Raw genomic sequence first — 26,667 nt, forward strand, 5'->3', positions numbered from 1 at the left:
TATTTATTCCACACCTTCGTCTGTTGTTGTAGTTTGTTTTGTCAGTTTATCATTGACATTAATGTTTTGTCACTGGGGGATTTATTCCGCCATACAGATCTCCAATACCTTGTCAGAAGTACGACAAAGGATTAGTTCCAGGAATTGCGATCAATCTTCAGATGCCTCGTCATTTTCCGGGATTAGCTTGTCTGACCATGTCACGAAAAGATTACTAAAATGAACTTGTAGTTTATAAATACGGCAGCTTATTGATTTTTATGATTGCGGTTATCGATACTGCAAAACATCCTACCATGCATTCCTCTTATGTATCAGCCCTCACCAAACTATAAGCCTTGGGGCACACTGTTGCAATAAAGCAACACATGTCGGCAAGATTGCTGCAGCTAGTATATTTTTCGTATGTACATTTATTCTCTGGTACATAGCTTGTGTGGTACACTTACGGCACACACTGCTTGCACATTTTTAGCACTCTTGTTTGCTGCAAATAATTCTGATGAAAGGTGAAGATAACAAACAATGATCAATCTCACAAATCCCACAAGCAATACAAAATAGATAGTTGGGCAAAGAGGGACTCCTGGACACACCAGAGGTGGGATCAGATGCCTAGGAGGAGTAAGCATCCCCTGTCGACCGGTCACACTCGCCGTGAGCCCCATATCGTGATCAGGTAAACGGAGTTATCCGTAGTCAAAATCAGTGTGCCACGAACAGTCTAACAATCGATATGAAACACGTCAGACAGAATTTGACCTAATGATAGGTTGTAGTGGCAATCTAGATCGTTATAACGACCATAGAATTTGAGACACTGTCCGCTGGATGTTACGTGATTCTATCTAAACGGAATTTATACAACACAAAATATCAATACTACAATTGCTATAATTTCATGAACAATGATATTGCAAGTAATTTTGCTTTATTTATAACAAGAGGTACTGTGAGCAATGCTCACTAAGAATACCCCCGCTTAGCCCAATCTCCCAAAGGGTGTTGTTAATAGGTATATATTACCTCTTTCCTGAGTGTAAAAATATGGTATGCCTTTGTAGAAGAAAATGGAAGATACAGTCCGAACACACATCCATGGTATAAACCTATGATTTTGACCATGAGATCAAAGGTCAAGGTCATAAAGAGTTCATGAATGTACATGACACATAGTCTCATGGTGATACATCCATGTCTTATGGTATGACTATGTCAAAACCCTATAATCAATTTTGACCTTGAGGTCAAAGTTCAAGGTCATATAGAGGTCGTGAAGGTACCCGACACATCGGCTCATGGTGATACACTCACGTGTCAAATATGGTATGCCTATGTCAAAGAACAAAGAAGTCATGACCCTGACACGAATCCATTGTAAAAACCTTTAATTTTGACCTTGAGGTCAAGGCCACATGGAGGTCATGAAGGTACATGACACATCGTCTCATGGTGATACACTCATGTGTCAAATATGGTATGCCTATGTAAAAAAAAAAAACAACAACAAAGAAGTTATGGCTCGGACACGAATCCATTGTAAACAACCTTTAATTATTACCTTGAGGTCAAGGGTCAAGGTCATATAGAGGTCATGAAGGTGCTCGACCTGTGTGCCAAATATTGTATGCCTAAGTCAAAGAACAAAGAAGTTAAAGGTCATAGGAGACGGTTTTTAACAATACGTTTTCTCTCCATAATTATCAACTTTGTTTCATAGACTCCTCATAAAAATACTTTTTAAAGATTAAAAACGATATTAACTCGAAGAAATTGAAGTGCAAAGGTAGTCGGAATAGAAAATCGTTACACGATTATCGTTCCTGATTTCCTGAATTTGTGACGTCATAAGAGATCACACTCAGATTTGCGAATCAAAACAAAAGCACATCCATAGACGATTTATTCGCAACTGGAGGAGTTTTTGAATGGGGAACCATAGTTTGTTATACAAGGATATCACTTTGAACTCATAATTAATGTAAATGCCAGCCACATCGACGATTTTTCATCGGAGAACGAAAAAGAAGATCGATCAAGATCCTATTTATTCCGAATTGGTTGAAACAATACTGACTGGTTAATGATAAATGTATAAGAATTTCAGAGTACATTCTCTGGTGACAATAAGAGAAATATAGATAGTTATTACTTGCGCTTTCTAATCCCATGCAGACACAGCGACGCCGCATCGGTTTTTTCCCCAAGGGCGGTGGGGGGGGGGGGATTGACGGTTGACTGACAAAAAAGGTGGGCACCCCCTCATCCCCCTTTGGTTTTATGTGCCCAAGTTCCACCCTGACTCGGATATATATTATAGCCAGATCGAAATTTCCTTTACACACATCGTGAGCGCCGTTGTTTTTTTTTTAATTTATTTTCATAGGATTTTTACAAGTATCGTGTACAGCTATTTTAGTTTAACAGGTGAATCTAATAAATATAAATGGCTTTAACATTCTTTTACAATAAAATTTGCGACATTAGGGCCTATATGAAGAATAATTTACCATAACATTAGACGCTATAAGGGCTCTTTCTTGCGTATAATGGTTGGAACTGGAAGCCAGAGGAAGAACGAATTCTTCGTCTGGACCAGTTATTGAAGGAACTGTCGAAAAATCCGAATGTCCTGACTGTTTTTGTAGGCCATGCATTATGGACGAGTCACACAGACAACTTTAGGTAGCCAAAGAATTCTGGAATAAGTTGAGTCATCGTGGGGTGTGGGACGATGATCGGTTCATAAGCTGTACATAGGCAGAAAATCTCCACAGTATGCAGGAACTCACGTCGGAAACTGTATGTTTGGCTGTCATACATAGTTGGATACTGGGTATCCGACGAAGGCAGTCAAATGGATACAAGAAAACGTAGAAAAAAGAATAATCTGCCTAATTTATCACTGGCTAACGTTCTCATTTATACAAAATAAATTCATCCAGCTTTAATTCTTACATGTTGATTCATTCAACCGGCAGGTTGTTCAAAATCCTCGGCCTTTAACGTTATTATTTGTTTAAATTTTTTTGGAAACCAACGTACAAATTAGTGCTTCTTTTAAAGAAGAAGAAAAAAACATCCCCCAACTCTTGCATGACCGTAAAAATTGGTTTATTTCACCCGATACAAAAACTTGTAATTTCAATATGTTCCACCATTTGCTTTGAACATTCTTTTTCAAACAGAAAGGGGGGGGGGGGGTGTCTGATAATGTAACTCTCAACATATAAAGTTAGACCTATTCATCTTCAATTTATTTACTTATGTATTCAGATAGAAAAATTCTGATCAGAAGAGCTTCATATAACTATTTCATAGTCAGATTTCATTTCTAAACTAATCAGATCATGCATGTTTTTACTAAATTATGAATATCTGTACTACATGTAGTCTACCGTCATTATATACAGTCAACGTTTTCCAGGATTTTCTCGTCTTCGCCGTGCTTGCCGTTGGTTTGTAGCCTAGTCGAAAATAGTTAGAACTGCATCTGGTCGAAGATTTAATTTCATAAACCCATTAGTTTTTGCCAAAGTAGAATGAATACAATAACGAAACTGATCCTCATCAACCCCCGTAATCGTGTAAAATGATTGTCAAACAACTTCGAGTTATGTGCTCTCGGTGTAGAATCCACACCCAAGTCTTTCTGAACGTTGGATCATTTAGACAAAAGTATATAGAAATACCTGACTTGCTACATTACAGTTGAATGTAAGCACATTGAACATTTTGACGGCTAAAACCCGCAGTTTTTAGTATAAACAAAGACACATTTGCGTCAGGCTGGTCTCTTTTGACGTCATCAAGCAAGGGGGATAAGTCATCCTACTATTTTGATACTTCACACCACGGCAACATTTGACGGTCTGTAGCGCCTGTTACCTTACGATTTTTTCTGAATGACTTCTCTACATATGTTAAGTAATTAAAGAAGAACACATTTTCGTGCAAAACAATTTTTTTTTGAAAATCATCTCCTATGACCTTTAAGGCCCGGACATGAATCTGCACAGACAGACAGACGGACGGACAGAGGGACAGACAGACAGTGTGATTCCTATATACCCCCCAGAACTTCGTTCGGGGGGTATAATTATACAGATTAACATAATTTGCACAAAAAAAAGATATTCAATAACTAATAGATAAATAACAATATGTGATTGTGAAAGTCGGACTAGAACAGTAAACGAGAGTTTAATAGACTTTTGGTCCACATTAGCTGTTGAATTATGCAATGTTAGACATAAACGTCGTCTCATCCTGGCCATGAGTGTACGTTTTATTTGAAAAAATGCATAAATAATTCCTTACTATAACTTTTTTCTGGTCAAGGGGGGGGGGGGGGATTTAAACAGATTTGTAACATTTGGCATTTTTTATTCAAGAGTATCCATTGAATTAACAGTTTAGTTTAACCCTATTAATCTAACAAGTGTAATATAGATGATTTTAGTGCTGGAATCGTGCATACAATTATAACAGAAAAGGTTTTTTTTATATTCCGAGGGATATGGAAATGTATGGAACAAATATTTCTATCTTTTACAAAACAACATGAATATGTGCATCAATAACAGCAGGTTTCAGGAACATTTGCAGACAAGAATGACACATTCAAAATGCATGCATGAAAAGCATGCACTTTCCCTCAGAAATATGCAGACAATTTACATTGATATTAAAGTCAATAATATGAAGTCCTTACATTCTGACAATTAAATACAGCACTTAACAATGTAATAGGAAGAACGTTACACTATTTTCTGCATCTGAGACGAGCGGGAAGGATTTATGGCTCTCCTTGCTGTCTGCGCCTTTGAATTGAAATTAACTTTTCCCTGTCTACTACCTTGATGATTTGTATTATATTCTGATGAACGTCTACAGTAATTACATGCAGTATTGAATATTTGTAAAAATGATAAATCCGGATAATTTGAATGAAGAATTTAAAACATTTATAACAAGAGCAAGTTCGATATTCTGCTTGGTCACTAAACAATTACATTCTGTCCGCACAAACTCTGCTGTCTGTTCAATCTATTTGTCACGATATACTATAGAAGTGGGGTTTTTTCTGTTCAGTGACATTAGACCCGCTAGGGAAGTGTTCCTGAATTGATTCTAATGTTTCAACGCAAAGTAACCTTATTTTCGAATATACACAATGGCCGAGGCCTGCAACTGTGACTCTCAGAATGGCGACTTGAATCCATTCTGGCCAGTGGTCACACCATATAACCTATTCATCTGACTATCATGAAATACAAACTGAAAAAATGCAAATAAACTTAAAATACCAAAGACCCTTCTTTATCCAAGTTCACATGATGCCCGACATAGGAGGAATGAAGATACAATATTTTAGCATTTGACGTTTTTGTGATCTGAATTGGAGACACTTGATTAGAGAATAATAAACTATTTACATTATATTTATGTTATAATACTCCGAGTTGAGAGCAATTTATAACAGACAGAGTAGGTAAATGTTTGTTATCAGCTATTAGGAATCTAACCTCACACAATTAAGGAAATTAAAAGAATCATATCGACATGTATTTTTAAAGAAATGATTGATGTACATTTACAAGGTAGCAATATTCATATTCATTACTCAACAACATACACAGGTATCCGACCTCATTTAGAACAATATTGAAGAGTATATAAGATACACTAAAAATTGCTTATTTGATAGTTGAAACCTAGCAACTGGATTCTCGTTAGAATAACTACACCAACTCCCTATTCCCTGGTCATAATGTTCGCGGAATGGCATCATGGCAAAACCAATTTTCACCGGTGCTTCTTTCTTTATGCACTATATAAAACGAATCAGACAGTCGAGGCTTTTAATCAGGAGCTTAATCTCGATTTGTGGTGTATAGAGCTGTAAAGCCCCAGAAAGACCTGCTCTGGTATACGATTTAGATTATTATACGTTTGTGTCAAATACTCATATCTGATTGGCAAAAAACAAAGGTAAAAAAACATAATATTTCCCTCTTAGAATAGAAAGCACGCGCTCCAGGGTACTTGTATCTAGGAACGGGTAAAATTATTTGACAATGGGTGATATTATAAAAATTATCACATGCGTCAAATTTATGCGCGTACAGTTCGCCGTAGATTGTTAGACGACGTCGTTTGAGAGTTTTTAATAAAGCAAATATCTGCATTGATATACAAAACATCGCATAGCAATATTGATAAAATGTCAACAGACGTAATTTTTTGGGTGTTTTTTGTTTTATTTATTTTTTGTTGCTTATATAACATGCAATATAATAAAACAAATTGTGCATCTAGTTGAGGGTAACATTGGAAATAGTCTCCCCTCAAGAAACCATTGTCAACCTCGGCGACGCCTCGGTTGACAATGGCTTTCTTGGGATGAAAATTGTCAATATTACCCTCAACTATATGCAATATATGTTATTCCATTCAGTGTCAATTATCATTACACAAACAGGAATAATATACCTGAACAATATGTTAATCTGTAAATTACCATTCACTCTCAATTTAATTTTTTGAACTGAAGCACACTTTAGACAGTTTCACTGTTACTTACAACGACATGGTGACTCAAGCTTTGAAATTATCTTGCAAAAAAGAATGAAGATGTATAAAGATATTGATGCATTTAAGATCAAGTTCAAGAGGTGTGATCAGCAAGATAAAGTTTGTGATTGAACAGAAAATCTCATAATATACTGTAATTCGTTAACAAATGAGATAAACCCCATACACTCAACTTCACAGTATATAGGCAGGATATCAAAAAGATGGAATATTTAGCTTTAGCCGCCGATGAAAACAAGACACATTTCAGCTCTTGACTGAGTAGGTAATGAAATTCAGTCCTAGTTAGTTCTTAAAGATGTGAATACATTGGTGTACTGGAAGGATAATATTTACGTCTGTCTAACATTACCTGATATGGCCGAATATTACGTAGCTATTCCACCCTCTTCAGCATCAGCTGGATATCTTTTCGGTATTACTGGAAAAACTCGTCATCCAAAAAGATAGTCATTGACAAAACCATCTTCACACGCCAAGGGTTATTGGTTCGTTACGTCGCACTAACCCTTGACATCAGTCGCTATATAAAAGTTGGGCTCATTAGAACATTACGCAATCCACTGTAAATAAAACATCCAATGAAATAACTCCATCTTGTTATGGTGTACATAATTTCTGTGGAAACGAGGGGGTTATTTATAATCGGTCTTTCCTATCCCCCTCGTTTCTGTCCAAGCCTTCATAAAGTATGTGGGAAATCAGTCGCGCTTCGGTTTGAATTTATTTCAGCTTTTATTTGAAGTGAATCGTTCGAAAACTTACATAAATCAATTCATGAATGATTTTTCCGCAAGGGAATACAATTGAAGACATTCAATTCTACACTAAAGCAACGGTAATCGTCGTCATTTCAAACACTCCATTCTTTCGCTATCAAATTCGCCTTCATGATAAATAATGACTTCAGCGCATGCGTCACCTCAATTTGTAAAACACCTAGAGGCTCAAGAGGGGTGAAATGCCTTGCCCTTGTAAATCGCACAAAAAACCTAACCTTTTTAGTTTATTTTTTCACCACACGCCTCGTATTTTTGTAAATGGGCATATTTTTCTGAATATGAAAATACAGAAAACAATAAAAATAAAAAGGAAGTTGCTACATAAATTATTCTAAGTGTTTGGTGGAATGAAAAATAAAAGAAAATGTAATTTACATATAAATGTAATCGCAAGTTCGATATTGTCTGAAATAAATGCGCATAGCGTGTTTGCTGTGCTGTTTGTTTTGAAAAATGTCATTGTTGTAATACCCCCCCCCCCCTTAAAAAACCCCAAAAAACTAACAAACAAATAAAAGAAAGAGAAAAAAAAAACAACAACCAAAAACAAAAACCCAGATCTAGAAGTGTTGAAATATATGGGATCGAATAATGTTTGAATGATCTCGACCACAATATCCGGTGCGGATCTAGATTTTCAAAAGGGGGGGGGGGGTAACCAGAGGATTTGTTGACTGTTGTTGATACCATGATGTGTGTTTTGTACAATGTACTTATTTTATCGTATGCATGCAGTTTAATAGTTAGATACCGATTAAAACATCCTTTAAAAAAGAATTAAAAATGGCAAACGTAGTCACAATGTTCATTGATAAATGTTCAATGTCTGACAAAAAACTTAAATCACTTAGTCTTCATCAACACCTCCCCCCCCCCCTCCCCCCTTAATTAAAACAAAATTTGATGATGTTGAAAATGATAATCAGTGTAAATGAATATCGATGTCAGATTGCAAAAACCTGCAGGAGTTTTGAACCCTTCCCCCATAAATATTTAAAATTAATTTTGATCCGGCATTTTCCCTAAAAGAGTTCAATGGATTCTTTTCGGATGCATGTGAATGAATCTCTTTGTTATATCATTAATATCCAGTTTGATATCGGGGGTAATCCTTCATTAATGCCACTCCAGAAAGTCTCTCCTTGCCCATTGTGGAACGTAAGTACATCTTTTCAAGTACGTGTTGAAATGAAAAGGACCTTTCTGCTTTGCAGTTGGTAAGGGTAAGGTGCAGCCGATGAAGAATTATAATTTCTGCAGGTTGGAAAATATCTTTACTGATTGAATTCCGACAATTATTACACTTGGCATCAAGTGAATCTACGATTGGTCACTTGTTTCCAAGCGCTGACCTCGTGTTGGAGAGATGTGGGCGATTAAAAGTCATTTTCCCGAATAGAAAATCTCTCTCTCCCACTCCAAAATCAAAACGGGGGTTGCAACCCCCTCCCACGTGGAGATCCGCCAATGAATGTTAAGTAAACTGAAATTAATTATCTTTACTGATTTGCAGTTTAACAGTTTGTATAAACAGATAAAGTTCTTCTGTCAGAGGTTTGTTGTTCTGTCATAGATTTGTTGTTTTTCAATTCATGGTATGAAATTCCCTATAAGAAGAGACCCCCCCCCCCCCCCCCCCCCCCCCTTAGAAAAGGGAAGCTATATTGAATAAATATAATTTTGAAAAAGTATGAAAATAAAATTAAATGAATATTAAAGGGGGGAAATAGACATACGAGATGCGGCTCCTTTAATGATATTTAATCTCATTTCAGGAATTATTAATTTGAATGGTCTTTTAATATTTTTCATTCCCAATGGCATTTTTATTTATTTTGTTTCCAGTAATTCATTATTTTCATATTCAGAAGAATAAGTCCATTCACAGAAATGAAATGCAATGCGTGTGATGAGAAAATAAACTGAAAAAGTTAAATTTTTGTGCGATTTACTAATAGTAAGTCATTTCACCCCTTTAGGACCCTAGGTGTTTTGCCAATTGGAGGTGAAGCATGCGCTGAAGTCATTGTTTATCATGGAGGCGAATTTGATAGCAAAAGAATGTAGTGTTTGAAATGACGACGATTATCGTTGCTTTAGTGTGGAATTAAATGGTTTCAATTGTATTCCCTTGCGGAAAAATTATTCATGAATTGATTTATGTAAGTTTTCGAACGATTCACATCAAATATATAAGCTGAAATAAATTCAAACCGAAGCTCGACTGATTTCCCACATGCTTTATGAAGGCTTGGACAGAAACGAGGGGGATAGGAAAGACCGATTATAAATAACCCCCTCGTTACCACAGAAATTATGGTGTACATGGATACAAATGACGCGATCTCATACTGCTGTATTGATTAACACGCGCCATTGTAATATTTACACCGCTAATCACGTTTATTGATAGTAGATCAAGTTTATGGAAACCTTGTTGCTTAAGACAATATTGCTTAAAGGGACATGGACACGGTTGATGCTTACACCTCCTAGATACCAGATCCCACCTCTGGCATATTCAGGAGTCCGTATTTGCCCAACTCTCTATTTTGTATTGCTTGTGGGAGTTAAGAGATTGATCACTGTTCTTTATATTCGTCTTTCGGTCATAGTTGAATGTATACATGCGTTATCATACTAATTAAAAATTTTATCATGACCAATGGCCGTTGTTATTTCCAAATTACCAATATTGATTATCTATAATGTACATGCGCACACATACATGTTTATGGGTATAGTGTGTGCTCATATAGCTGTTGATTGTTAAATGATTGATTTATTATATAGATATTGTGCACATGCATAAGACCTGTCCAGTTTACAATAACGATCTAGTTCGTCAATACAACCTCGCATTGGGTCAAATGCTGTCTGACGTGTTTCATACCGATTGTTAAGCCGTTCTTGGCACACTGATTTTGACTGCGGATAACTCCGTTTACCTGATCAGGATATGGGGCTCACGGCGGGTGTGACCGGTCAACAGGGGATGCTTACTCCTCCTAGGCACCTGATCCCACCTCTGGTGTGTCCAGGGGTCCGTGTTTGCCCAACTATCTATTTTGTATTGCTTGTAGGAGTTATGAGATTGATCACTGTTCGTTATCTTCACCTTGCATTGAGTCACCACACCACATTTTCCATAGTTTGTGAAAGCAGTCCTAAGTACGTTAGCTTCCTTGCTAATCACAGCGACAGTCATGTCATATCAAATACGACAGACAAGATAAAACACACATTATCAAATACGAATTACTGTGTGACAGAAATTTATGATAAAGTGTAGAGGGTACGCCAGGAACAAGAAGAATCGCAGCCCTGAATAAGATACAACACCCAAACGCAAAAATGAAATTGTTTATTGCTGAGAGTACATCCTTTTGAAAAAAAAAATTTCTCTTTAATTCTTATATGTTGTAAAGAACGAATGGTCATGTCCAGCCTGAAAATAGCAAATTTTATCACATTAGTGTGACCGTAATCTTATCTTAAATGCTGATTGGTTGTTTTTTATTCTACAGTTATGAAGTGAAAGGCTAGAATCGTGAATCATATACTGCTAATGAGATAAATATTAATCTTACTTTAAATTTTCATTGATTTTAAATGTTCTTTCTACTGTAATGTACAGCTTTAGTGAAATTTGAATCACATAATGGGATAAACAACAACACACAGACACATATGTAGATGAATGTATTGTCTTACATGAGTTCCTGGGCAGTGGAAATCTCCATATAAATGCCATTCTTCTTTTTTGTATGAGGGTGCTTCCAACTTAAAGATAAAAATAAAGATAAATTAAGTGCTCTCTGAAACACTCTATGCATGTATATGGGATACTTTTGATGTATACGAAATGTTGGAGTTCATCTTTATGGTGGGCGGAGAAAATTTGTCACAGCAATAGCATCAAAATTTTCATTTATAAACAATGAAATAATCACAATTGTGCGGGAGATACATTTTTCAAACTACTTTTTGGCAGGACATTCTTTGAATAATCTCGACGTAAGAATTAGAATAAAAGATTAGCGACAGTGGGAACAAAAATAAAAGATTAGGGATACCATGTTATTCCATAGGGACAGAGCCGCTGCAGACTGGCCTTTAGCGCTGAAGTGGAAACAGTCCGGGGAGAAGAAGCTCAGATCAATACTGCCTCCCTATAACGAATATTTACATGTAGTGAATACTGGCTCTCTATAACAAGAATATTCATATGTAGTAAATCCTGCCTCACTATAACAAATATTTACATCTAGTGAATACGGCCTCCCTATAACGAATATTTAGATGTAGTAAATACGGCCTCCCTATAACGAATATTTAGATGTAGTAAATACTGACTCTCTATAACAAATATTTACATCTAGTGAATACGGCCTCCCTATAACGAATATTTAGATTTAGTAAATACGGCCTCTCTATAACGAATATTTAGATGTAGTAAATACGGCCTCCCTATAACGAATATTTAGATGTAGTAAATACTGACTCTCTATAACACGAGATATTACATGTAGTGACACGAAGGTTACAGTTTTTGCATGTAGCAACACGAAGGTTACCGTATTTACATGTAATAACACGAAGGTTATAATATTTACATGTAGTAACACGAGTGTTGCAGTATTTACATGTAGCAACACGAAGGCTACAGTATTTACATATAGCAACATGAAGGCTACAGTATTTACAAGTAATAACACGAAGGTTACAGTATTTGCATGTAATGACACGAAGGTTACAGTATTTACATGTAGCAACACGAAAGTTACCGTATTTACATGTAATAACACGAAGGTTATAATATTTACATGTAGTAACACGAGGGTTGCAGTATTTACATGTAGCAACACGAAGGCTACAGTATTTACATATAGCAACATGAAGGCTACAGTATTTACAAGTAATAACACGAAGGTTACAGTATTTGCATGTAGTAACACGAAGGTTACAGTATTTGCATGTAGTGACACGAAGGTTACAGTATTTGCATGTAGTGACACGAAGGTTACAGTATTTGCATGTAGTGACACGAAGGTTACAGTATTTGCATGTAATGACACGAAGGTTACAGTATTTACATGTAGCAACACGAAAGTTACCGTATTTACATGTAATAACACGAAGGTTATAATATTTACATGTAGTAACACGAGGGTTGCAGTATTTACATGTAGCAACACGAAGGCTACAGTATTTACATCTAGCAACACGAAGGCTACAGTATTTACATGTAGTGACACGAAGGTTACAGTATTTGCATGTAGTGACACGAAGGTTGCAGTATTTACAGTATCCACATGTAGTAACACGAAGGTTACAGTATTCACATGTAGTAACACGAAGGTTGCAGTATTTGCATGTAGTGACACGAAGGTTACAGTATTTGCATGTAGTGACACGAAGGTTGCAGTATTTACATGTAGCAACACGAAGGCTACAGTATCCACATGTAGTAACACGAAGGTTACAGTATTAACATGTAGTAACACGAAGGTTGCAGTATTTGCATGTAGTGACACGAAGGTTACAGTATTTGCATGTAGTGACACGAAGGTTACAGTATTTACATGTAGTGACACGAAGGTTACAGTATTTGCATGTAGTGACACGAAGGTTACAGTATTTACATGTAGTGACACGAAGGTTACAGTATTTGCATGTAGTGACACGAAGGTTACAGTATTTGCATGTAGTGACACGAAGGTTACAGTATTTACATGTAGTGACACGAAGGTTACAGTATTTGCATGTAGTGACACGAAGGTTACAGTATTTGCATGTAGTGACACGAAGGTTACAGTATTCACATGTAGTAACACGAAGGTTACAGTATTTACAGTATCCACATGTAGTAGCACAAAATCAAGGTTACACTATTTTTGTCTAGTAATACGAAGATAAGGTTACAGTAATGAGTGAACATCCCTACCAGTGTTGGTGGTTCCGTGTTCTTGAAGAATGGTTGTAAAACGACAGTAAAATCATTCCGTGTGTCATATCGTCCTGACAATACTAAATTGCGTAGTTCCTGTTGATACGCCGATGATGCAGCTTTTAACATTCCAGCATTATTTTTGTCATGTCCACAGTCACACACGACGCTGAAAGAAGAACAAATTGTTTTTTTATGAGATATTTCGAAAATACGCTTGATTCTTTAAGGGACTGGTCGTTAAAACACGATATCGTCGAATAGGTCTTATCATCTTTTTTTTAAAATCTATGACAGTAGGTCAGAATGCTACTGAATATCTTGTAAATTAATAGAAGGTAAAGATAACGAACAGTGATCACTCTCATTACTCCTATAAGCAATAGAAAATTGGGCAAACAGGGACTCCTGGATATACCAGAGGTGGGATCAGGTGCCTAGTAGGAGCAAGCATCCCCTGTCGACCGGTCACACCCACCGTAAGCCCTATATCTTGATCAGGTAAACGGAGTTATCCATAGTCAAAATCAGTAGGATTAGGGTTAGGTTTAGATGGACATATTCCACTTTCAAGCAACAAAGCAAAAGGAGTTTGCTTTCCTCTGAACACACAGAATACTTGTACCAAATTTAGTGTGCAGGTTTTCACATTTGGAGTCTTTCAATATCGATAAAGAATCCTTATCTTTATTAAATTTAGTTGAAAGTCACTTCCATATTTCAAACATGGCACAATCGTATGATCAAAGATTAGAAACAGCTGTTTTTAAACCTGAATTAAGTTTACTAAACTTACATATGGCAACACAATGTTACATGACAAACAACGGGACAACGGGCCTCCATATCTGATATCAGTTTAACATTTTCCGATACCTCTTAAATATATAAATCATTTGTATATTTTGCAATGTACTTAACTTTTTCTTGGAGTATTGAACGCATATTTCATGATAAAAGTGAACAATTACATCAACTCTAGCAGCCTGTCTTAAAATAAGTAGACAAAAATGATTTTTGCTTTACTAAACGTCTTCGTGTCTCTCTCTCTCTCTCTCTCTCTCTCTCTCTCTCTCTCTCTCTCTCTCTCTTTCTCTCTCTCTCTCTCTCTGAAAATTTTATTCGTGGGTGACTAGCACTGAACACATGTACAAGCACAACGGTCATTCTTACTTGTGTGCAAGGTTGCATATAAAGCCGCCATCCATTGCAGCAATTGGAGCAATATCAAATATTTCTACAAGGTTGACGAACATTTTCGGAACCTCTCGGTGTAAAATATCCAAAGCATCCCGAATGTGTCGAATGTAATTCGCAGCTGAATAACGAGTCTATAATGATATATATACAAAGGTTACTGAATCGTTTTAGCATATCAGCTTTATCAATATAAACCCTTTGATAATTTTGTTTTCGAAATTTCGGGTTTTGTTTTCCATTTTAGTTCTCAAAAGATTATTTTCAGATTTATGCTCTAGATTTTTAACCGTACGCTATGTTGCCAAATTATCTCTAATACAAAAACCAGTTCAACGAGTGTTCCCTGTAATTATGACGTCATTTATAGAAAGCAGAGGGGATATTCTCATAATATAAAAAGTCAAAACAACACAATACAAGAAAACGTATTGACGAATGCTTCTTGACATCACTATGGACGCTTAGGTCTACAAACAATCGCATTTGAATGCGACCGCACCATCTCAACAAAATTAATATATTACAACATTTGAAGTAGTTCCAAGTATGAGCTATGAAACTGAAATACGCGTATAGGGGTATAAAAATAGAACATATATTGAATGAAACAGAAACTGTAATATCATGCAGATTTAGAACTTCTTGATTAATCAAACCTTCCGCCACAAAATATAGCCCTACCAAATGCTTTGAAAATTTGAAATGACACAAAAATGTTTAACTGTATAAAGTTCAGCAATATATGTGTAATGTAAAGCTTACACAGTACCAATTTTGATGCACCAGATATCATATATTTAAAACTACCAGCCGCTAAGAAAGCGGTCATTGAAGTTTAATTTATAACGTCACACCGTCGGTTCCAGTTTATTTCATCAGCAGTACTGTAAACATGACAAGTCACGAACAGTTAAGTTTAGAGCCGTATAGATTTGAGCCCGTTCTTTCGCAAGAAGAAATTAAGAAAAGAAGAGATCCATTCGAGTCGCAGACCAGGAAGACGGTTCACGTTTCTTCATGCAAATCTCTCGAACCTCAACTTGTTATTACGCAAATGATGGATCCACAGTTTACATGGTCTTTTCTTTTCAGATGACTCGGTTGGGTCAGGAATTTCGAGAGAAAAACCCAACACTTTTCACATCTCCCCTTCGCATTAGTGTAATCATAACTGCTTGACAGGAAGGTATCAACCTATTTATTCGTAAAATCTACCACATGCACATCTTTGATGATCTTAGAATTTCATTAAAACCGTAATAGACGGTGTGACGTCCAAATTATTGACTTTTGTGGTCTTGAATACAAAAGAGTTCCACATCAAGGCAGCCTCTATAAATAGCTTGAATTTCAATTGTTAACGTCTCCAAATTAGTACTGAAGGTTATTTAGGCCGTTTATCAACATAATAGTATGACAAATCTTTGATATCATGAAAGGTGTAGATAACGAAAGTGATCAATCTCATAACTCATATAAGCAATACAAAATAGATAGTTGTGCAAACACGGACCCCTGGACACACCAGAGATGGGATCAGGTGCCTAGGAGGAGTAAGCATCCCCTGTCGACCGGTCACACCCGCCGTTAGCCCTACCACTAATAATTTTTTTAAGATATCTTGGATTGCCTTTCCCTTTAAGAAAGTGACAGTATCCATAGTACTTTGATTTCGTTAACATCCTTGAATTTTGATTGTGTAACGAATATCCTCTCTCCATCAGAGGCGACCATGTTGGTATAGCTCAGTACCATAGAGTTAGTGAATATAACACACATGTAGCATAACTTATCCCACACTGTTCAATAAGTGAAGAAAACAAACATGTTTCTACTGGTTATATTGTCAAGCTACTTAGCATTTAAAAATTCGTTAGTATCACTGCCAATGGATGTACCAAAGCCTGTCAATTCTTTGAACAAAAGATGCGATGTTTTAAGTAGGATATTAGCCTCAAACTGTCCATTCTATGAGAGAAAGAACTGATCTCTGTCCAATCTAATTAAAACCAGACTTCTTAAATCCGCACCGTATACTCTGCCGTATAGATCTGACATAACCCGACCATGGGTCATCTTCATGGGAACTTTATGCTAGCCAATCAGCGCGTCGGCTATGAAATCTTCGGTGTTCACAATTCAAGGAAAATGGCTGTGATTGTTTCGTTTGAAAGAAAACACATCGCAGATAGATAAGACTTCATAATGCACCGTTTACGGCGACTGGTGTTATATTCCTCGCGTTTTAATTAAGTAAACCATCTTGAAAACTATTCAAATTGTACTCATTCCTATTAATGAATAAATCGCAATGCATAATTAATTTATTAGGGTGCACAAGTATTTTATATCGTATGTTTTGTTGTTTGTTTGAACGGAATGTAGGTACTATTGCGAAAGTTAAGAAGTCCTTATGTGCGAATATACATTTTTACAACGTGGAATAAACTTCGTGGGGGAAGGATTACTGCAAATTGTTTACAAATGATCGGAAACCGCCTAAATAGCCATCATTGTATGGTGTAATCTGATTGGCTGATAGTTTCCATAAATATTCCAAGCGAAAGGTCGTGTGAACGTGACCCCTATGGGTTTATATCAGATCTTAGATATTGTAGCAACCGTGAGTGTAACTTAGGATCTGATTTTGATTAGATTGATCCCTGCCCCATGGGCCTCGATCAGTTCTTTCACAGAATGGACAATTTTCAGCTTATATCATTTACATAAAATGATGAAAAGCATAAAAGAAAAAATTCAGACTGTGATTACTTGAAGAAATCATTAAGTTAAATTGTCTCCTTCAATGCAAAAATAAATATAGTATGGGTTAACAAATTTCCTATAACAGAATTTAGATTTGCAGACAAAGAGAGAGAGAGAGAGAGAGAGAGAGAGAGAGAGAGAGAGAGAGAGAGAGATGGGGGGGCTCTTGCGTATCGAATATCCTCCACTTTTTTTTTTTGGAGTATAAGACAAATAATTCAAGATAAAAGCAGAGACATATTAAGCCATGACGAATATAGCATGCTATTTTACCTACCTGATCATGACAATAATCGCAGAGATCATTTCCTCCAATGAACAAGGTCACGACTTTCCAGTCGTCATTGAATCGGACGTGGGTGTCCTCTTTTAACCTCTTTACTAGAGCAACAGCTTGTGCGGGCATATTTCTATATAGAATAAAAAATTATTCAGATTATCATCCACAGGGTCTAAGCCCGTAAACCTAAGTGAAATAGAGAGAACGATGACGTATATCTTTGTTATTATAAGAACCTGTGGCTTGAAATTTGGCATGTAAGTAGTTGAAACATTGATCTATGCAAGGAAAACGACAAATTACGCATAGCGTACCTAGTTAAAAAATTTAGGCAATTGAAGCGAGTGGTTAGTTTTTTTTATCTTGGTCAGAGTTAGACCCCTTTCTGTATTTATGGTATTACAGAGTTCGGGCCCAAAACGGGCTTAGCCCCTCTGTTCTCATCATTAGGATCTCTTTTCAGTAGTAAGATATATCGCAATGCCCATCCCCCATGCAAATGCAAGTTTTCACTTTTTGTGCATGTAATTCTGGTTGTTTCTTTGTTTCACGTCCCGTCGAGAATTTTTCACTCATACTGAGACGTCACAATCTTTATGTGACGTGTCACACACTTAGCGCTCAGGACCGTAGCAGTGAGGGTTCTTTATCGTGCCAACACCCTGCTGCGACACGGGTACTCCGTTATTGATGTCATATCTGAAAGACCCGTGATTCTCACTTCTAAATGCCGAGCGTTTGGCAAAGGAGCAATCATTACCTATGTTTACGTCTTAGGTTTGACGCGGGCCATGACACGAGCGGCGCTCGAACTCACGACCTCCCGGTTACGAAGCGAACGCTCTACCACTAAGGTACCACGGCCGATCTTTCTGTAGGGACTACGAACATGAGCATCACTTTAATATAAAAGTCACTATTTTTAGATCTCAATCAGCATTCAATATACTTAATTAAATCAGGGAGAATCATTTACAGTAACCTTTTGATATTCGATTTTATAATATAAAATATGATTGATATATTAAATATTGTTTTACGTCCCTCTCGAGAATATTTCACTCATATGGAGACGTCACCACTGCCGGTGAAGGGCTGCAAAATTTAGGCCTATGCTCGTCGTTGATGGCCATTGAGCAGGGAGGGATCTTTATCATGCCACACCTGCTGTGACACGGGGCCTCGGTTTTTGCGGTCTCATCCGAAGGACCGCCCCATTTCGTCGCCTCTTACGACAAGCAAGGGGGTACTGGGGACCTACTCTAACCCAGATCCACACGGGACAATATAAAATATGAAAACCGCCCAACAGAATTCTGATTGAAAATAAAAAAAAAAAAACAACATTAATTGACAGGATAAGAGGCTCATATAACATTAACTGGGAAATACAATTGTTATTGTTAATGATATGAATATCCAGATTTTATTTGCGTCATCAGACGTAGAATTACTTACTCTGCCACGTCACCGGGATGTGCATAGTTAAGCATTGAGTTTGACGATCCTACACCCCCCGTTCCGTAGGACTGGCCCCAGAGGAACTGACCGAATTTCTCCAGAATATCTGCAATATTGCGCATCGAGTTTATGAACGAAATATGCACTGAAATATTGCGATTCTCTTTAATTCAAAATAGATTTGATTCTCTCTATTTCTGATATGTCTTCTGTAAGCGTTCGGAAGATTTTATACATGTGAGCAATATGTAGTGTTCATTTCTTACTTGGTAAAGTAATTGTGGTACTCAGATCCCCGTCACCGCCAATGCTTTAAAAATACGTTAAACAAAACAAATATGTTATTTTGAACGTGTCTTTGAGACAGATACATGTATTCGATATGGGCGATATTTTTTGTTGAATCTGGATCCAAAATCTACAGGTAGGTTTTTTCAATTACCTCCATACTTGTCCACGATATTCAATGAAATCTCCAATAATGTTTGTGGCAAGGATTCCATTCCCAGCCTGTGTAAACAGATAAACGTAAATAAAACAGGAATGAAAGGAAACACGTCAGTATAGCCTTAAAGTGTTGTTTGTCTGGTGGGTTTTTTTTTTTTTTTTTATCAAAGACTGAAATTCAGAGATTTATCTTAAAGTTCAGAGCAGATTTTGTTTCTACAGATTTTAATAATGCGCTCATGAAAAGAAAATCTTCTATAAATGTCTTCTCCTTACCGTCAGAGAATCTCCCATGGCAGCGATAATGCGAACATCCCCAGGGTGCAGATCGTGGACTATGATCGATAGAGACGATGCATGGAATTCAATTAACAAACCATTATAGCAAAAACATTTCCGAAATATGCTGATAAAATGAAATCTTTGGTTACCTGTGAGAACATCCGCCTGCGATCTAACATCTTTATGGGAATTGTACCATAATGGTTTTACAAAATGATCAATGATGATTTTGGAAATTACACGTAGCTGTATGATTATATTCTATCATAAAGTTATAGCATAGCTTGATACACAGCGAGCAGTTTAATCATGCCCGCACGTTCTAAAGAAAGTTTGGACAATTTGTTGTTACTCTCGTCCGTCCGTCCGTCCGTCCGTGCATTTATTTCACTTTCTTCCTCCTCAAACTCTTCCTTTACTTCAAGCAATAACATTGATTAATTTAATCTTTATTGAATATGATAAGGTATGTCTTGTAGATGTGCAATAAGGTTTCGGAATTTTGATTTTCACCCTGTGGAGCAAATGAGTGTTTAAAAATGACGTTATAAAATTTAAGGTATTCAATGTATAAAGAAAGAAGATTGAACAATTTTGAGTTATTTATATCACAATAAATGTTTATTGTTGGATAATGATAAATGTGAAATACATCAAATTCACACGACTGATGAATGTTTAGAAGTTGACCTTTTTGCACTTAAGACTTTTTGTAAGATTTGTCTGCACTTGGTGAAAATAAGAAAAATATACATTTCTAAAAATATGCCAGAAATGTGTACGAAAATACAATGTTTTTTAAAAATATCTTAATAAATTCGCTCTTCCCATCGACATATAAAATTCTAGGTAAATACAGCAAGCAGTGATTCTGATTTTGTAAGTGCCTATGGTGTAGATTGAATATCTTACGGTAAATACTTGTCATGGGATTAAAGACGGTAAAAATCTTCTGAGGAATATCAGGACCAAGGTCATTCAGGTGAATAGTGCGACCCATGGGCCTCTTGTTTAAATGAAACTTCTTTCTAACAAACTCCTGTTAATGCTTAACGAATGCATTATGCCAATTACCTTAGATACGTACATATAGGCATTTGTCTTATCTTTTAAAAATGCTCTCACCGTTAGCGGATTGATGGCCATTATGCGGGTGGGTGTTATGACAGTCAAAGTTGGGAATTGGATACCGTTTGCTGCGACTAGACTGAAAAAAAATAAGGATACAAAACGGTTTTTTTTGTTTTGTTATTTTTTAAAACAGTGTTCTAATATGATAATTCATAATAGGATCGGACAGTAGGCACTGCCTAAATAAGTTCTCTCCGTAATGTTATTTAGTATCCGTTACTCTACCTTCGTTACTTCTACCAATTTTAGTGGAATCACAAATTAGCGCATAGTACGTAAAAGGTGATGATAACGAACAGTGATCAATTTCATAACTCCTACAAGCAATACAAAATAGAAAGTTGGGCAGACACACCGGATGTGGTATCAGGTGCCTAGGAGGAGTAAGTATCCCCTGTCGACCGGTCACACCCGCCGTGAACCCTATATCCTGATCAGGTAAACGGAGTTATCCGCAGTCAAAATCAGTGTGTCAAGAACGGCTTAACAATCGGTATGAAACACGCCAGACAGCATTTGACCCAATGATAGATTGTATTGACCAACTAGATCGTTATCAAACGCACTGCAATTAAATATGAATCTCTGCAGAAAAGGATTTGTACATTGAATAAAGTGCTCAAAGGTATTGCTACTTAAAGATATGGGTTTACAGTATGTATAAAGATGTGCTTCAAATTCATTTTAAATAGTAACCTGTGCGTGTAAACATTTGATAAGTACTTGACTTACAGTTTTTGAATTGCTCTAGAGTGTAAACATTTGATGAGTATTTGAATTACAGTTTTTGAATTGCTCTAGAGTGTAAACATTTGATGAGTATTTGAATTACAGTTTTTGAATTGCTCTAGAGTGTAAACATTTGATGAGTATTTGACTTACAGTTTTTGAATTGTTCTAGAGTGTAAACATTTGATGAGTATTTGACTTACAGTTTTTGAATTGCTCAAGAGTGTAAACATTTGATGAGTATTTGACTTACAGTTTTTGAATTGCTCTAGAGTGTAAACATTTGATGAGTATTTGACTTACAGTTTTTGAATTGCTCTAGAGTGTAAACATTTGATGGGTATTTGACTTACAGTTTTTGAATTGCTCTAGAGTGTAAACATTTGATGAGTATTTGACTTACAGTTTTTGAATTGCTCTAGAGTGTAAACATTAGATGAGTATTTGACTTACAGTTTTTGAATTGCTCTAGAGTGTAAACATTAGATGAGTATTTGACTTACAGTTTTTGAATTGCTCTAGAGTGTAAACATTTGATGGGTATTTGACTTACAGTTTTTGAATTGCTCTAGAGTGTAAACATTTGATGAGTATTTGACTTACATTTTCCTCCCAAAGCTTCAAGTGAGTCTGCCATTTCTCCAGTAGTGTCCTATTGTTTGGCAGAGTGTGGTTAAAAAATTTAACATATCTGTCGTACCAACCCGCTAAGGAGAACAATACAATATAAGAATAACATATTCATTAAGTATGCATCCCCTAGTGATGCATGTAGTACAACGTTCATATCACATTGACGTATTCATGTAACGCGAAGATAACGAACAGTGATCAATCTCATAACTCCTACAAGCAATACAAAATAGATAGTTGGGGAAACACGGACCCCTGGACACACCAGAGGTGGGATCAAGTGCCTAGGAGGAGTAAGCATCCCCTGTTGACCATTACACATATCACATTAACATATTCGTTAAATACGCATTCCTTAGTGATGCATGTAGTTGTAATGTACATATAACATTAACATATTCAGACAGATCATTACACATATCACATTCACATATACATGAAGACGATTACATATATCAAATGAACATATTCATAAAGACCATTATACATATCATATTAACATATTCATGAAGACCATTATACATATCACATTAACATATTCATTAAGTACGGATTCATTAGTGATGCATGTAGTACAATGTATATATCACATTAACATATTCAGAAAGACCATTATGCAAGGTGAAGATAACGAACAGTGATCAATCTCATAACTCCTACAAGCAATACAAAATAGAAAGTTGGGCAAACACGGACCCCTGGACACACCAGAGGCGGGATCAGGTGCCTAGGAGGAGTAACCATCCCCTGTTGACCGGTCACACCCGCCGTGAACCCCATATCCTGATCAGGTAAACGGAGTCATCCGCAGTCAAAATCAGTGTGCCAAGAACGGCTTAACAATCGGTATGAAACACGTCAGAAAGCATTTGAGCCAATGCGAGGTTGTATTGACGAACTAGATCGTTACAACGACCATAGAATTTGGGAAATGCTGACTTCAATCGAGACTGTTGAAATCCCTGTACCATCAACTTGTTTGTCTGTAGCTTACCTCGATTTAAAAACTGACTATACCCAGAACAAGCTCTTGCATATCGAATCAGTTGAGATATATAAACATAAAACATACATTTAATATATTTATTACGACCGGAACGGTTTACACAGTGTTTACATTTCCAATGTTTTTGCCTTTAATAATGAATGTCATTTCTATGGCAAGTCATTTAACTAAACTAGCTGCAGAACTGTAGCTCTCTGAAAAAGGGAGTTATGAATTTGATCACTGTTCGTTATCTTCACCTTTCATTTAACTATAACAAAACATTCAAACATTTAATTGCTACTTTGATACATTGAAAGTAACGAACGAATATGTATGAGGATTGTTGATAGATAAAACATCGTCGATATATCTGAATGTCGAATTTAAGGTTTGTTCTGGGTTTTTCTAACATATTTTATCGATGAAATCAAAAGGATTGGGAATAAGTTTTAACAACTTGCAAGTCTCTCTCCTAAAATATTACAATATGTCATGCATGGTAATAATTAACAGGTAAAATGTACAATTATTAAACGAATCTACAGGCTTCTATAAATTTATGAACAACTGGAAAAATATTTATATTAGTTTACAGAGGCAAATTGACATCACCGCACAACAATTTTGTATGATATCAACCAAGTCAAGCATGAAAAGGCGCTTAAAACATTATTTCTAGATCTTGAGTGATTTTAACAAAGTTTTTTCTACTCACGTAAAAGTTTTTTAATAAATTTTGCCTCAAAATAATAAAAAAACAACAACAGGTAAGCTAAGAAGAGAGCACTTTTCGTATCCATACAGTTACTATTTACTATTGAAATCCCTAAAGACTACGTAGATTTGGTCAATGGGGAACTTCAACGTAATTATGATCTCATCTTCAGAGTACATGAGCGTAGAATCAAATTGACGTTTAGCAGCTGTCTATGATGTTAAAAAGCCAAGTCTTTAATTTATCATAAGGGCCGGTCGTGTAAAGTGTTTTAAAAAATCACACGTTTTAATATTGTTGATTTCGAAAAATAAATTGTGATTTGAAATTTGCTAACGAAAATTTGGAATTTTTTAGATTCGACAGCTGTTTCATTCCTCGCATATGCTGCGGCACAGTACGTTTTAAGTTTTTCTTTCATGGGAAATAATGTATTCACCAGGAGCAGATAAAGGGAGCGGATCCAACAAATGATAATATCTGTTTGCAAGGGTTTTTGTGAAATTTTGGAATCCAATATGGGTACATTAACTCATATCCATTCGTCTCATTGATTGGAATTTTAAATGTGTGGAAAGCTGAAAGAAATTTGTCTTTTGAAAGGTTATCATAAAACGTATACCAGCGTGAGCAAAATCACAGAGTAAATGAATATAGACATTAATTACAAAGAATAAGAACAATGTTCAAATACTCGCGATCAAAGTACGAACAGGGTTTTATAAATTTCACGAAATTCCGATGTCTTAACACATATGGTAACGATTCCATGCATTATAAAGCACGATTGATTGTATAATGTTTAACATCCCTCTCGAGAATTTTTCACTCATATGGAGATACAACACACGAGACATACACGAAACAAACACAAGGGTATGCAATATCTTACAATTATAAATCGTTCATTAAAAAGATTCGAACCTTGAACACCCGCAAGACTAAACAGGCAAATCACCACAAACAACATGATGACGGCACTGGCTGGGAGATATAGGATCCTCTGGCTAGCTGCTTATCATATCGTGATACTGGGTGTATCTTGGTGGCCTCAATTTCTAAAGATATATCATTTATCAGCTGTAAATCTTCCAACAGCGCGACCATATAGTACACGCGAAACTGTCACAGATATGGTTTGATAAGGAACTGAATACATGTCTGATGGTCTTTCGTGAATTGTTAAGATTTCAAGAATTGTGAAAGGTGGACAAAACATAGACACAATAACAAATCTTTAGGGTAAAATTAATTTCTTATTATACATGTTGATTTGTCTGGAGCGCCCCCTACTATCATCACGTCATTTGACGTCACTGTGGGTTTTTTTTATTGGTGAATGCATGCTGGACGGTTTGGACGGGATTGTTCTTATCAAGAATGGCAAGCTTGATAATGAAGAATGAACGATTTGGGTCGTGAGCGGAACGCTTTCGACCAAGTTCTATAACTTTTTTATGATTATTCCTTAATTCTCTGTCAAAAACACAAGAAAAGAGATGATCCCGAGCGAACAGTTTGACCTCAATTCTAGGTGAGACTTGTGTTGACACTAGATGATTTTGAAGCGGCAAAGAGAGATAACAAGGAAGTCAATTTCATCAGAAGTAGGGGTATAAAGTAAACTCCGTGTCCCCGCATCTGTAGGATTATAAGGTGTTTCTCTAGCAACTCTTAGTTCCCCACATGTAAGGATGACAACAATCCTCTCCAATATGGACAGCATGGGTTTCCTATTTTTTCATCAACGAAATTATTTTTTGTTTCAAATTGTAAATGTACCACATTTTTTTTATTGTTTTCTCCAGTAATTGACAGAGCAACAAAACACTATGTAAATTTCATTAATGCGGTAACGTCAACTAAATTTAACCCCTTAACAATATGGCGGCCTTTTCGTGACTATACATTTTAATAGACATTCCATGTCCCCTGGGTAACTCATGATCGTCTGTCTTCTTTTCCCACTGCCTGATTCCGTTGATCGTTTGAAGCTTTCGCATGTTTACTTAATCGTCCCCAAGGAGACATTACGAAGAAGTGGCAACAAGATCTTGAACTATACCGTCCTTAGAACACTTCTTCTCCAGTGGTCATCGCCAATAAATGTTTCTATTAGAGCGTGTTAAAATATTACAGGTTTTTCTTTCAAACACGTGGTTAACTACTTATAACCTGTGACGTAATATTCATATTATTCGTCTATAAAGCACAATAAGTATAAACATTTATTGGTACAATGAGTTGTTTCTATTTCAAAGTTTGCTAGTTTCGTATAGATGTAGCGTAGCTAAATATAGTAACTTGTGCTACAACAGAGGCTGCCCGCTTACGCTCTTTTAAAAACTATGCTCAACAAGTGAGGAGGTGAAATTCAAATGTAAGTAACGTTGAATAAGAGTCAATTCTTTTACGTTATATGGCAATGTCATTGGTTCTTCCTGACTTGCGTGTACTTCCGTTCTATAATTTTCCCCTGGGTACATCAATGTTTGTAGAAACAATTCAGTATTTGACTGCTATTTCCTTTCGGTGTTTTTCTGGGGATTTTGTAGGTTAAATTTTTCTAGCGTGCGAGAAATATTTATAGGCATTGATTTTTCATACTAGAATGAGTCAATGTTACGGGTTTTTCCTAATGTGAAAAAAGGAAATCTCATTGTGAATTCTTTTACCGTTGTACAAACAGGTGCATTTTCATAATTC

At 36.2% G+C, this 26,667-nt stretch overlaps 1 protein-coding gene across 1 annotated transcript; it reads right to left on the bottom strand.

The window, feature by feature from the left end:
* Positions 1 to 10,726: 10,726 nt before the first annotated feature.
* Positions 10,727 to 25,038, bottom strand: LOC125678020 (phospholipase B1, membrane-associated-like). The gene is made up of 13 exons (XM_048916131.2): positions 24,886 to 25,038; positions 22,229 to 22,332; positions 20,891 to 20,972; positions 19,760 to 19,818; positions 19,479 to 19,546; positions 19,303 to 19,346; positions 19,034 to 19,142; positions 17,573 to 17,705; positions 14,503 to 14,660; positions 13,327 to 13,498; positions 11,456 to 11,551; positions 11,094 to 11,162; positions 10,727 to 10,827 (listed from the first exon to the last, which is right to left on the bottom strand). Exons 1-13 carry the CDS (start codon positions 24,929 to 24,931, stop codon positions 10,786 to 10,788), a joined length of 1,182 nt encoding a protein of 393 aa, XP_048772088.1. The 5' UTR covers positions 24,932 to 25,038; the 3' UTR covers positions 10,727 to 10,785.
* Positions 25,039 to 26,667: the final 1,629 nt, after the last annotated feature.

This window comes from Ostrea edulis, chromosome 10, assembly GCF_947568905.1.
Source record: "Ostrea edulis chromosome 10, xbOstEdul1.1, whole genome shotgun sequence".
In the NCBI taxonomy this organism is placed as follows: Eukaryota; Metazoa; Mollusca; class Bivalvia; order Ostreida; family Ostreidae; genus Ostrea; species Ostrea edulis.

Bases quoted from the DNA above. Each gene is read 5' to 3' on its own strand.
- LOC125678020 (XM_048916131.2), bottom strand. From the start codon at position 24,931: ATGTTGTTTGTGGTGATTTGCCTGTTTAGTCTTGCGGGTGTTCAAG. The intron at 11,163-11,455 runs GTATCCCTAATC...TTTATCTTTAAG, and splicing joins TGTCCCTATGGAATAACATG to TTGGAAGCACCCTCATACAA. The intron at 10,828-11,093 runs GTAAGACAATAC...TGCTATTTTCAG, and splicing joins TCCACTGCCCAGGAACTCAT to GCTGGACATGACCATTCGTT.